We start from the raw sequence: 13,901 nt of genomic DNA, 5'->3' as shown, positions 1-13,901 counted from the left end.
ACATCATTACAGTGCAGCCACACATATAAAGAGAAGGTTTTTCTTGATGGAGTTTGTCTGGTTAATTGTCCGAATGTCTGGCTGCTCTTTTATACATAAGAAATGCAATGTTAATTATGCGAAGACCTGAATCAGTTGATAACAAATACCCCCCATGTTTAGAGACGTAGTGAGCTGGGGTCCACCTAAAGAAGGAAGGGGGAGGGGTGTGAGGATGAGTAGATGTGGATAAATGCCATCTTGTTTCCTTCCTCTCCATTACGGCAGATTCCCCCCTGCACTGTCCATTTTGCGTTTGGAAAAACAAGCAATACATTTGACACGGCCCGACGGTACCATAAACAGATAAATCAATATTAGGTCTAAACTAAATTCATTACTATTGATCAAGCTCTTGAAGGTCATCAGATGTGGGATGAATTTGCTGTAAAATAATAAACCGTGCACCTCAAGATTAGAATCCCACACCTTCGTTAATTCACGAAAACACTGAATCCATTTGAATGAGTTAACATTCAGCCTGTGTCAGCAGAGCATTAAACCACAGTGAAATGTCATATTTGATCAACCGCAGGCTCTCCTTCCAGAGACAGTCTCTCATTTCATCCAGATTATCCACACACCTCCACTTTACACAGAATAAATAACACTCCTGGAAACAGTTGACAGGATTAAGAGTAGTAGGGACACTATTTCCGAGAAAGGATGTAATTTGTGTGACTCGGCCCTCGAACAGGGTTTTAAAAGCTACTTTCTGTTTTGTCCTGATTGCACAGCAGGGCAGGTAGCATCTTCAGACAGCTACAGTCTCCACTTGGGAATACAGCATCAGTTCAACACTTTGCTAGTGCTGCAGCTCGCCCATTATCCAGCTCGCCCAGTTTTCAGGTGTATTTGTCTGTCTCTCCTCGGCTCGGCTAACCCTGGGATGGGGTCTAATCACCCCCCTGTCACCTCAACCCCCTTCAATACTTTAATTAGTCTACACGCTACAGCAAGCTGCTGCTTCTCCAATCAGAGGTCCATTCCACAGGCAATCTCTCCATCGCCACGAGAGGCTTTTCATTAAGGCAGCCTGTGGCGCTCTATCGCTCGCACAGCGACCCCTCTCTCCCTCCCCACTATCGCCTTCCCTCTCTATTTCTCACTCCACTCCCTCTTCCTCTTCCTCACCCTCCATCTCCTTCATCATCGCTCCCTCGAGGGAGGGAGTAAGTGAGTTGTGAGAGAGCGAGAGCAAGGCAGCGGTCTGTCTTTGTTGCAGTGTGAAAGCCAAGATTAGAGATTTGGTTGGCGTGTGACAGGAGGGAGCTGTCTGGAGGTCGCGCAGGTTAAGATGGAAACCAGTCCCAGCTAATCCGTCCGCAATTTTCTCTCGTCTGACTTTATTCCTTTAACACAGGAAGGCAAGAGGGTTTATATGGAAGCTTAAAACTCACAAAAGGGACAAAAGAAGAGGACACTGGTTCCTAAAGATCTGAGGGGTCTTTTATGTTTATATTCCTCATTATCAGAAATGTATTTGAGTCCAAGAGATTTGCCAATAGAGCCGACCTTTAGAATCCTATTTTCTTGAACCAAAAGGAATCTAAAAGACTACAAGGTCATGTTCAGAAGTGAAGTAGTGAAATATGTTTTGTGTAATCCTGATAAACAAACACACAGAGGTGAAAGTGTAACCTCTAGGCCGAGGTAAATATGGTCAGTTTGCATTGGTTTATTATATTTTTCTTTAGTCCCATAAAATCCAAAGTAATGCATCAGGATTATCTCTATTAGATCTTATGAATGAACTACAAACAAACCAGGAACCTATTTACTCATATTAAGTAATTTTCTAGACAAGTGCTCTCGCCAAGAGTTACAGGAAAACCATACGCTCCCTGCCTTTGATTTTAACAGGGCAATGTTCCCTCACGTAAACGTTTCCTTTCCTCTCCGGGCGTTTTACGATCCCTGCTCTCCGCTCTGCCCTCCTCGTCCTCGTCTCCCGCCACCGCACCCCCTCCCTCCCCCCTCTCATTAGACTGGTGCATCGGATCAGTATTCCCATCAGCTGCCTTCTGAACGACGTGCCCTGATTAATGTCAATTCATGTTATATATTACAGCAGCGTGCATATTCATCGCTGAGCTAAACAGACATTTCACAGCCCGGCCATTAAGCAAAGACTCCAGGCGAACAGGCTTAGTGGAGGATTCTGTTTCTTAAAGGACTGATATTCTTCTTGTTATTATTATTTGGCTGTTTCTGCTTTTCTTTTGCACCTTGAGTCTAGGAAAGGTCAAGCATCTTCAGACGGTTTGGGCATTCCCCAATGAAACTAATTGAAAACATACAAATATCTTCACTACATGTTATAGATTTGTATGAAAGCAGAATTTTTTCACATATTTGAAAAAAACTCCAGGGCTGGATCAGAACCTGCAGATGCCCCCCAACATGTTATAGATTGAGCTGAAACAAAATAATAATCCATTTATATCTTAACTTTTTAGTTTATTTTCTCTTACTTTCTTTATGAAGTTTAGTAATTGTTTGATTTTCGACTCACCTGCCTCCTCCTGCTGACCTGGATATCAGATTAAATATAGATTCTGTTCACCAGAACATGTCCATTAGTGGACAAGGAGACTTTCAGGCTTGAATTGGATAGTGTGGTTTCATAACTGGGGGCAACACATGAGGCTTTGTGGCGTCTTTTAACCTAGAATATTCTAGTAACACATGTAGCCGCTATTTCGAGGTGGTGAGGCCTCAGCACCACAGAGGACTTTCGGCTGTTGTACAGATAACCAGTGAATAACGCTTCTACACACACACACACACACACACACATGCACACTCACTCACACACGGTGTTGACCGCTGAGTGACTGGTTCGTCCACAGCTGGTCGGGGAGGCTGATGTTCGCTGGCCTCTCCTCTCGCTGTCCGTTCAATAATTCAGCACACCTGAGCAGAAACACATTTGCCCTATCAGCTCCTGTTTGGCCAGCAGAGCGTGGAGATGGTGTTACAGCCTCCCAGTCTGCCCCCCTCACTGTCACTACCTCCCACCACCACCACCCTCTCACCCTCCTCTGCCTCTCCCTCCACTGTAATGAAAATGCGATTTGTCTACACTAAGATAACACAAATTCCGAGATAGCGGATTTTTGTTTACAACAACAGCGTCGGCACCTATCACCCCAAAACTCCCAAAATTCTTCGTCTTTTCAAGTCGACATTTGACAAATGGCTCCTCTTTTTCCTCCTGAGATGTTTGTTTTCTCTTTTCTTCCGTCATGTGCTAGAAACGCCATCAGCATCATCAGCGCTCTCCCGTGCTCGCTGTGAATTCTTTGTATTCTCACGAGAGCAACTGACTTGATTTATGTTCGCTCATACAGCCGCTCTAGAAAATGTCCGGCGTTCAGTGCATGTCTGGAAGCAGCTTTAGTGAAGAATTTCCTATTCGAAATAGGAAATTGAAACCGAGTATTCACTGATGCGATCCCACATTGGTGCTTAGAGCTGGCCAATAAAGACACACATGCATCTCCAACAACTTAATAAAAAATTGACTACACATCAGCAGGGATTTCACTCTGCAGTAGCTGCTGGTTCTGCTGGTGAGCATAAAAAAAAAAAGTGATTTAAGCGATGACGCTGGTTTTGTCAGCCAATGCAGGTTGGCAGGGAGTCCCAGAGCCTGAGGGCCTGGATGTTTCCCCTTCCTCTCTCCTGCAACTCTGTGTAGTCTTCTCCCCCCCCCCCCCCCCCCCCAATCCCCTGCCCTCTCTCTTTCATTTCCTCTACCCTGCAGCTAGACGAGGATATGAAGTTCCTTTCACCTTTCCCTCTTTAATTCCTCTCTTCTAAAAAACCCTAACGTCTAATGGAGAGGAAAGCGCGATACCTTTGCTAGCCTCAGCAGTTCAGGAGATGTCCGCAGGAGATAAGGGTGTGGGGGGGGGGAGAGAGTTGGGAGAAGGAGAGGAAAATAACAAACATTCATTTAAATATGCAATTTCACATCGTATATCTTTTGTATATCAGTAGCTGATGGGTGTTTTCTGGCCTGCACCTCAGTGATCAAGGTTTGGTGAAGTTTAAAGTTCTGAACCTACTTATTTATAGGAAGACATTCCCATTATGGTCAAAAGAAACCAGTGTTCACTGCTGCTTGGAGTCAGATCATAAACTGGTAAAAAGCCAATTTGGGCAATTCAACACTTCATGATTTAGCTCCATAGCTAAGGGTCCATGTGAATTCAGATGCCCTTTTATGGAGTGTCATGATGGTAGACAGGAACGTAGGAGAATGTTGGTTACGTCAAGAAATAGCCCTAGAGCTAACAATTTAGTTTTTAGTTTTAGTTTTTCATTTGGATCTGCACCAAATGGCACACACTCATAAACACTATGCAGTCCCCTAAACATGCCTGAGGGTTCCATCAAGATCCATTTATATTCCCAGACAAATCAATGAATAGGGGGAAAATGTCCCTATGGAAAAGAAAGTCAGTTAATCAATCAATCAAGTTGTATTTGCACCCCCCCACACACACATTTGGATCTGCACCAAAACATAATGGGCTCTTCCTTGACAACACCTCAACCCTCCAGCAAATAATCCTGCTAATGAAAAAAGCCCTGACGAAAACATAACCTAACTTCTCATCTCAACAAAATGAATTTGTGTTTCATTCGCCGTGAGTGCATTTCCCTAACCTTACGCTAATTGAGAGAAAATGTTTCCTAAGCTATTTACAAACAGGTGCCTTACCCCAATTAATCACTAAACTAGTATCCATGTTGTCTGGTGATATCGTTGAGTTTCCCATGTCACAGTCACACGCTTCGTTGACTGAGCCATCCACCCAAACCTTTTTGCTGAGAGTTTATGCGTCATTGCATTTTCTTTCATTTGCCTTCAGAGCGCTCTTCTCAGGAAGCTTCAATGTAGATTTTTTGTGACTGAACACGTAATGCAGCATTGTTATTTACATGTCATTGTAGTGAAGACAGTCTTTGAAGCAGGATTGATTATTTTCTTCCTATGCACCATGTTTGTATATTGCTCGAGTGGGCTTCAGAGCTCAGTGGATCTTGTAAATGGAGTGCGTCTGGTGGGTGGTGCAGAGACGGAGAGAGTGGAAGCTCCGGCCCCGGTGAAAGGCGAGTGGTAAGTGGTGGGAGAGCAGGAGGCAGCGAATCTGAAGTAGGTGCCGCAGCAGATGCACTGAAAGGTCCTGTTGTGTGTCTGGCGCACCTGAGCCAGTCATTCAGCGGGGTGACGACACTTCCCAGCGGGTCGGTGGGCAGCTGTGCTTTCCAAGTCCAGTGGTGCCACGCAGGCCTACCTGTGTGTCTGCAGCAGCCACGGTTCCCTCTGCTCACGGTGGCTCCGTCTCCAGGGAAATCATCACACTGCTCTCTCCCAGCCCATTAAACAGACACTCATTTTGTGTGTGTGTGTGTGGGTGTGTGTGTGTGTGTGTGTGGCAACTATCAGGGAGGACTGCAATCCCCATGCGCAAATGAACAAATGAGATGCCAATTGAATGAAAATAGAAAAGCAGCGTTTTCAGGGCCCTCAATCGGTGCACACGCAAGCCTTCCATCAGTTTCAGACTATTTCTCCATGTAAAGTCTTTAGAAGCCTCCATCAGTTCACCTGGATTTGTTAGTTTTGGAGATTGCTTTGCAGAGAGCTTGTTCTATCAGGCGTTCAGGTCCTCAGACTCTGTGTAATCGGTGTCTATTATCTGTGTCTGCTCATCTTACGTAACAAACAGGATTTCCAGCAGACAAACACTGTTTTAACAAAGCCTGCCTGTTGTTGAGTGTGGATTATAATGTAGCACTCGGCTGTGAGACAGCACAGACACTCGTACAGCGGGGCCAACACATACAGCCTGATTCTCCATTGTGTGTGGGGGAGCAGGCGGGGAATGAAAATGACATTTTGTAGTCTGGAGAGGGTTAGTGCCTGTTTTTGCGTGTATTATTCTCGAGTGTTCCGGGGCATAAACACCTTTTCGTTGTAATATTACAGTGCAGATTAGTTTAATCTGCAATTTTTATTCGCGCTGTTGAAGTGGTCGTCCTCTAAGTCGACATGTGAAGAAAAACAGATGAAAAAAATGAGTCACTGAGGACCTAAAGCTTCTCTGACAAATTATTCTGCCAAGATTTTTATCTCTTTTAGGTCCTGCCGTCCAATCTTAATGTGCTTCTGTGAATTTACAAAGAAATGCCTTTTTTCTTATCTCTTTTTGATCAAATCAACAATCTTTGAAGGTTATACAGATACATATTTCGTCGGGCAACTCTTTTTTTCCCCTGTTTTGATGTATTTACGTGTTTGAAGTGTACACCGCAAAAGGTTTACTCAAATAAATAATCAAATAAATGCAATTTCACCTTTTTCACTTCACGTAACAAAGTCACTGAAGTTTCTTTTTTTTTAATTAGAATCCCCACCTTGAAAGGACGTACAGAGCATTCAGCCACTTGAAGGTGTAATGTCTGCTATTGTTCACTAAAAGCTCACAGGTGTTCCCTTTAATAACTTACCTGTTATTACAAACTGACCTCAGTCCACTTTGTGCAGGCGCAGCAGTTTGGGGTCTAACAACAAAGTGCTGATCACAGGGAAACCTTTTCAGCCTGCAACACCTGACTGCTAATGTGTCTTACACACCAAGTCCCTGAAGGACCTGCCAATGGAAACTCAGTCTTTTTTAATTACAGTGTTACGACTGTGGGAGATTTGTGGGAAGGAAAGAATTTAGAGGTAAAATTGACCCTAACACCCCCGACAGCCTCTCTGCTGACTTACTGACCTCGCGTACCTCCTCCTGTTTGTCGTTCAACACCCTGCGTACAAATGTTAGTTTTGTTCGACTACAAACATCTGTTCCTAAACTGCTCAAACAACGGTAGACATTAAATATTGTCATGTTAGCAGCTCAGAGGTTTCATTGCATTTAGGGTCAAACATTCTCTGTCTATCAATCAATCAGGTTTTATTTGTTAAGCTTAGCAGTTGCAACATCCTCTTCCCCTCAATCCTCAAGAGGGAGGAAAAACTACCTCAAATGTTTTATAGACCTTGCTGGCCTATGATATGGCAGGTTTAATTCAGTTTAATTGTAAAGGGTTGGATATTTACAGCAAATGTTGCAAAGGCCAAGCAGCCAATGAACGTTGGTGAAGTTAAAAAGAAAAAGAAATGGAACAAAGAAGCATATAGTTCTTTTATTTTATTATTGTTTGTTCTATGTTACTTGTGAGTAGTTGTGACATTTCCTGTCTCTGTCAGAAAGAAGGAAGTTCACCCCCAAGCTTTCTGTCTCATTCAGAAATATTCACATGGTCTCATCAGTATCAGGTGGAAACTGCCTTGGTAGATTAATATTACACTTTACACTTTAAACTAACCATAGTGTATCTGATGAAGTACAACCTGACAGTGATACTGGAACATGGTCGTAAACTAGAGGTAAAATATTCTACTGAATTCTAACATAATAAAAATGTAATTTAATGGTACTGAGCCCATTCAGGGTTTCAGTATTCATAAATAAAAGAACTTTATTTAGCACAGGATGAAAAAACTCCTCTGTGCCACACACTGAAGGGCACAGTGAGTCACCGTCTCATTTGCATAGCTAAGACAACAGACAAACTGTGCACATCATTATCATATAGTGGGGGAGGTGACAGAGACGGACGAGGTTTGTTCTGCGCTGATCCCTCCAGCAGCCGCTGATCTTTGATTAAAGCACAACGAGGCTGAAGGTTGAGAGATTTCCTCCTGTGAAGATTAAGTGGTGCAAGAGCCATGATTGCAGGTTACGTTACAGCTACGTGGAATATATCCTGTACACACACACACGTAGATAGAAAATGAGGACAAAGTTTTTGTATGCAGCAAGTCAAACATCAGCACAATACAATAACAGAGTCCAGACTCTACATTCATAATTCAAAAACAAGGTTTATGTGATACAGGCAAAGAAACACGGCACACGATAATGTACCAAACTGTGTGTGGAAACCAAAAAGCATGACTTCTAATTACACCAGCTGGTGAATGAGAAATTAAACCTGTCATGTTTGATTTTCAGAAAACTGAATCTGACCTGAGGGGAGGATGTGAAACTCCATAAAAGTAGAAAGGATTCTAATTAAAATGTCCGACGGTCACGGCTGCAATTCACAGATGAGTTCAGTTTCCACCTTGACTATGTTGCTCAGTCAGTCGCCATTTTGAACCTTCCACTTTCCCTACCTGCAAGTTACTGAGAGGGGTTAATATATATTCTCTGTAAACAGACATTGATTTATAGATTGAATCAAAACCTCCCCCCCTCTTTCTGCGTATTGCCTCAGTATTCACATCCAAGCTCAGGATTGTGTGATTTTAAAGGTTTCCTCTGGAGTTGTTCACCACTAGTTGTGCTGTAGAGAAATTTTGCGACAAAGGCAGATGAGAAGAAGAGGATGTGTCAGTAACCAGGTCTTAGCAGTAGTTAGTTGCACAGTGCAGATCGTATTAGCACATTTAGATAAGCTTTATACAAAGTAAATTTTACAGTTACATAACAGTGAGACACATGTGATGCAGTATTTGTGCTAGTAACAAATACATGGATCTGATAGAAGTGGCCTGCTGCTGCTCTCGGCTGCATCAGATGTTTTCGGACGACTTCACTAATTACAGTTCCAAGTGTGAGTTTGTGCTTCTAAAGAAAATTAGGAGATAATTATATTTGTGAGACTTGTTTGGACCTGTTCCGTCACCTCCTCTCTGCAAACAGCACATTATTAGAGCTGGGAAACTAAACAAATCACATAGTGTAGCATCAGACACGGTTTGATGTCGGCCACTTCTCAGGATGATTTCATTAGGAGTCTGGATTATGAATGAGGCATCTGCTGTGTAGGACTTTTGTTGTGAAGTGCCCATCGTGTTGCATCGAATTTAATAACCAACCTCTAAAGAAATGAGAAAGTGTCCGAGCTTCTCTACGAAGCCTGTTGTTATGACACCGTGTAATGGAGTTGGTTACGAGGGTGTCTTCTTTTATACATGAAGTATTCACATGGTATTTCTAAAAATAGGCGTTTTTACTTTGAGTTGAGTTTTTAGGACTTTGATTTTAACTTTGTACTTGTGGCACTCTGAGATTCTCGGATGAAGAGTGCCTTACAAATAAAATGTATTATTATTATTATAATTTTTTCCTCTTACAATTACTATTGCTAGTGAATTAAATTTACACTTTTTCATTTTCATTTTCAAACTGACCATTGAGAAAGTCAGGAAAGATAACAGTGATACTGGTGATACTGGGACGTCCCTCCGACAGGCTGTAAACTGCAAACAGAGAAAAAATATTTTACACAATCTAATTCTTTGTGACGGCGGGTTTCAGTATTTACAAAATAAAAAAACTTCATTTCGATAATTGACAAGCAGATGATGAAAAAACGTATCTACCAGGCACTGAAAGTCACAGTGAGTTTATATTCAGTTTTTGGACCATGTTCTCTCTTCTCCACTCCGCACACAGCACATTATTAAAGCTGGAACAGGAGCTTCTCCATAGAAATCGCATATCAGACACAGTATTATTCGTTTGATGTCAGCCTCTTGTCAGGATGATTTCATTAAAAGTCTGGATTATGAATGCAGCATCTGCTGTCACTCCCGAGTGCAGCATTGTTTTTTTGTTTTAACATTCTCCGCATCTTGTGTAGTGTCAATCATGTTGCAGCATATTTAACCACAGAGGAAATAAAAAGTGTTCACGGTTCTCTCCAAAGCACATTGTTATTCCATGATGCAATTTTTGAGCTAAACGATTATTTTTACGATAACTCGACTGATTGATTAAACCGACATTGACATAACGTGTGGAGTTCGAGTAATTTATCCTTTGGCTCCTTCACAGACACATCAGTATCAGCATTTTAAACTTTTACACAATAAATAATGCAGCAAAACCAATCAAGGCAAATATTACATTTCTTTGTCTTAAGGAATCTAAGTAATCCAAAATATTAATTTGTTTCAATAGGTAGTATATATATAAACTGTATTTATCTCGCAATATAGATGATTATTATCAGCATTGGCCCCCCCAAAAAATATTTAATTTTAACTTTCAGATTTGTTAAACAGCTACTGGCTGCAGCCTTATATTTATAGAGACATGAGAGTTGTTTCAATGTCTTCATCAAATGCAAGTATGGGCATCTTTCCCAAACTGTCTAACTATAATGTAATATAATAAATATGCAGCCACCCCTGAAACTATGAGTGTTAAGTTGACATAACAGAAACACTAATAAATAAGCCTGATTCAGTAAGCCCTCAGTTGTGTAGCCCGGTGGAGCTTGACATCTCCATTTTGCTAAAATTGCTCAAGTAAGCAGCTTCATGAGGTTTTGATTGTTGAACCTTTTTGGGAGAAATCCCCAACGTCTTCACTGACTTTACATAATAAGCCAATCAGCCACTATTCATCCTGTTTGTCTGAATTAAAGCACAGAGCTGCAGCACAGGAGGCTTGTGCCTGCAGTGTTATCGGTGAGGTAATGATGTGACTGTTAAGGTTTTACCTCTCCGGGTAAAAAAGGTCATGTCTGGAAATCGGCATAATTACCCTTCATTGGTCAAACTGTCCTTGGGCAGATTTTTTTTTTTTTTTCATTATGTACAGGGTCGGCCGACGTGTCCTTCAGATTTAATATACACCGTCACGAGGGTACAGTCACCCACTGAACATGTTCCTACACTGTACACAAACAAGTAGGTGCATACAAACACACACACACACACACACACACACACACACACACACACACAAAGAACGTCTCACAAACCTTCAGGAAAAGAAAATCCCTATTAATCAACCTGAAGATCGACAAAATATGTCTTTTGTCAGTTACGTACGTCAGTTATGTACTTTCTTTCAGTGTATCAGCCTTGAAAGTGATTCTGTATGAGGACGTATAGTACAGCTGCAGTTATGTGTAAATGCTTGACACCCTCAAAGTTTTATAAAGCTGCAACAGAGGGAGGAAGGGAGGGAGGAATGTGGAGCATCTATTTCAATCCAAATCCCCATATTACAATTCCAAACAAGATAGTGTTTGTTTTGCGTTGATGTCAGTTTAAGTGTCTGTAGCGTGTTTGCATTGTTTTATCCTGTTTGCTTTGAATGTGACATTTGGAGAAGCCACATAAACTCTAGCAAATCTGCACACTGTATTTTCCCAGCATGCACGGCTGGTTTGTGGACTTTCATGGAGACACTCAAATGTAGATGATACTTTGCATCTGCTGTGTTGGGGCTATGGGAGTATTTTATTTGACGTCTTAAACCTTATCCATACAGTCACAGGTCATTTTAAAGAACAGAACTGTAAATCATGGTGAAAGTGGTCGCGGGTTCATGAATCCTTCCCAAGTTTGAAATCCTATTGCAATAACCTCTCCCCTTGTACTCCACCAGGCCCCCCAGCTCGGCACTCTGATGGGCGTGTATATGCCGTGCATCCAGAACATCTTCGGAGTGATCCTCTTCCTCAGGATGACCTGGTTGGTGGGAATCGGAGGCGTCATTGGGACGTTCCTCATTGTCTTCATGTGCTGCTCCACGGTGAGTGTGTTACCTACTTTTCCCTTAGCCCGTCTGTTGAAGCACACTGGGGGGGTTTGGCCTGGTTCAAAATTAGAAGTTCAAAATGCACGAGAGTCCCTTTAAAATAGAGAGCAGCATGTTATAGCCTCCTGTCACTGTCACCACTGCTGGTGAGGATTAAAGAATCTGAAAATAGTCATTTCTTTTTCATAAGAAGTTTGGTTTAACATTTTTATCGCAGCTATCCTGTAATAAGACCCTTGGGACTAGTGTCGGTCATTATCGGCAACGATGTGAATCCCTGATCAGCTTTTCTTAATTATTATAACATGAAGGTCCTTGATTTGTCTCACATCCAGAGATCAAATCACTGGATTAGTCAAATCACCATCTGGTTATTTGTAATGGTTCCTCACTTGATGGTGTAGAAATTGTAACACCTTAGTATGGTATAGTATATAGTATAGTATAACATAAAATACACTGTGATAGATGATCGTTATCATCCACTCCTCCGGGGAAGTCAATATCTTGGTCATAATTAAGTGTCTTCTCTCCCACCTCCTCTGTGGAGTCTAAAAAACCGCCCAGCACCGAGCCGGCCTCCTAATTAGTTTGTTCAGTCTCTTTCTGTCTGAAGCCAAGATTTTACTGCCACACCGACCAATGCAAAACTCATAAATTGTGTTTCTGTCTCTAAATGCAGACTCTAAAGGACATTACTCCCCTCAGAAAGACAAACAGGTCATTCATGTTGTAGCAGCACTTAGTCGAACGGATAAGATTGATCATATTCTTATAATAAGACCAAGAAGAAAAATGTGTTTTTACTTTTCATCTCCCTGTCTGTTTTTGGCCTCAAACCCAGTCACTCCCACTTTAGTGAATCTTGAAAAAAATTGTCACAATTATGTGTCATAGTTTTTTAAAAGGCTCAGTAATTTCCCCAAACAATTGGATACTGTATTCTTCACCAAATGCAAAACCCAAACAGGAGTAAATGGGGATTTTGTTTGGTAATTCCAGCCTCCGTTGAACTTTCGAACATCCGTGTGGTGTATGTCGGGCGTACTCAAAAATAAACTATGGACAAGGACAGTTAAAACTTTATGGATTTTTTGACGGTCCACCAGCCCACTGATGGGTCCGGGTGCTCCCAACAGTCGGTCTGACTGTGATGGATGGGTCTATTATCAGGGACACAGAAAGAGGCTGAGTGACCAAGGAGAAGCTGAGAAGAACAATGACACACAATGCAATGTTAGACAAATCACTCACACCCCTGTTAAAAGTCTTAGCATAGCTTCCCTGGCATCTTTTGCATTTCTCCTCAAGATACCAGACCCCAGCACCAGACACTAAGTCTCGCATCTGTTTCAAATGCTTCTTATCACTACTCATTTTAACTTTTATCTTATTTCACACAATTTGATCGTACTGATTGTTGTGTGTATTGTTCCTGCAACTGTCGTCACATTACAAAAGCTAAGGAACCTATCTTGTTCCAAACTGGGTTCTGTTCCAGGTATGCAGAAAGTAGGAGCTCGTTCATTGCTCTTATTGGGTTTTATAGATGCCACGCATTCAATCTTTTAATAGAACCAATTGGGAGATGACAGACTGCGATGTTCCCAATTAATGTCAGCGCCACAGAGCTGCAGTCATGTGTCAGTGTGACTTTGGTGTTGGACTGACACCCCGTCGTGGCCCTGAGACTCGAATTACAACAGACACCGTCCCACAGGATCGACAGCGGTGCTGTCAGTGATCTGAGGAGCTGTTGCAAATTGATTGTGTTTGACTTGTTTGATGCATTTGATTGTCAGGGAGCATATATTGTGTCTCTTCCATGAATGCTGTTATCTGTTCAGTAGAAAGGAGGTGGAAGCTTTTTACCTGAAGTTCTTTTCTGCTGAAAACATGAACAATGTCCCATGGCCACTGGACAGCGTCGAGTCAGGCATCAGGAAACATTACATCTTAATGAGATTTTGCTTTTCAATGTATATTAGCTGAAGAGAATCGCCAAGGATGGTTCAATTCAAACTGCGTGGTCCAGCAGCTGTAAAGCAGCTGTGGAGGTTGTGTAGCTTTTCTCTGGTTTGCCTGGTGCGATGTAGCAGGACTGTATGTTGGCATGTCTGTGTGTTTGTGCAGCCTAGATTCTCCTCTAGCACAGAGAGTATTTATAGAACAACCCCCTCAAATCCCAGCCATAGCTAAGTTGCCTGCACAGACACACAGGCAATATGCTTC

At 42.1% G+C, this 13,901-nt stretch overlaps 1 protein-coding gene across 2 annotated transcripts in view; it reads left to right on the top strand.

The window, feature by feature from the left end:
* The window catches only part of slc12a5a (solute carrier family 12 member 5a), a 128,154-nt gene that overhangs the window by 91,447 nt on the left and 22,806 nt on the right, over positions 1-13,901 (top strand). For both annotated transcript variants that reach the window (XM_053431876.1, XM_053431867.1), the window contains exon 4: positions 11,517-11,663. In XM_053431876.1, coding sequence (XP_053287851.1) covers positions 11,517-11,663 — 147 coding nt within the window. The remainder of the gene's footprint in view (positions 1-11,516; positions 11,664-13,901) is intronic.

Source organism: Pleuronectes platessa, chromosome 2, assembly GCF_947347685.1.
Source record: "Pleuronectes platessa chromosome 2, fPlePla1.1, whole genome shotgun sequence".
NCBI classification, from domain to species: domain Eukaryota; kingdom Metazoa; phylum Chordata; class Actinopteri; order Pleuronectiformes; family Pleuronectidae; genus Pleuronectes; species Pleuronectes platessa.
The sequence above is the reverse complement of the archived record's forward strand: the minus strand, read 5'-3'. Positions and strand labels throughout refer to the sequence as shown.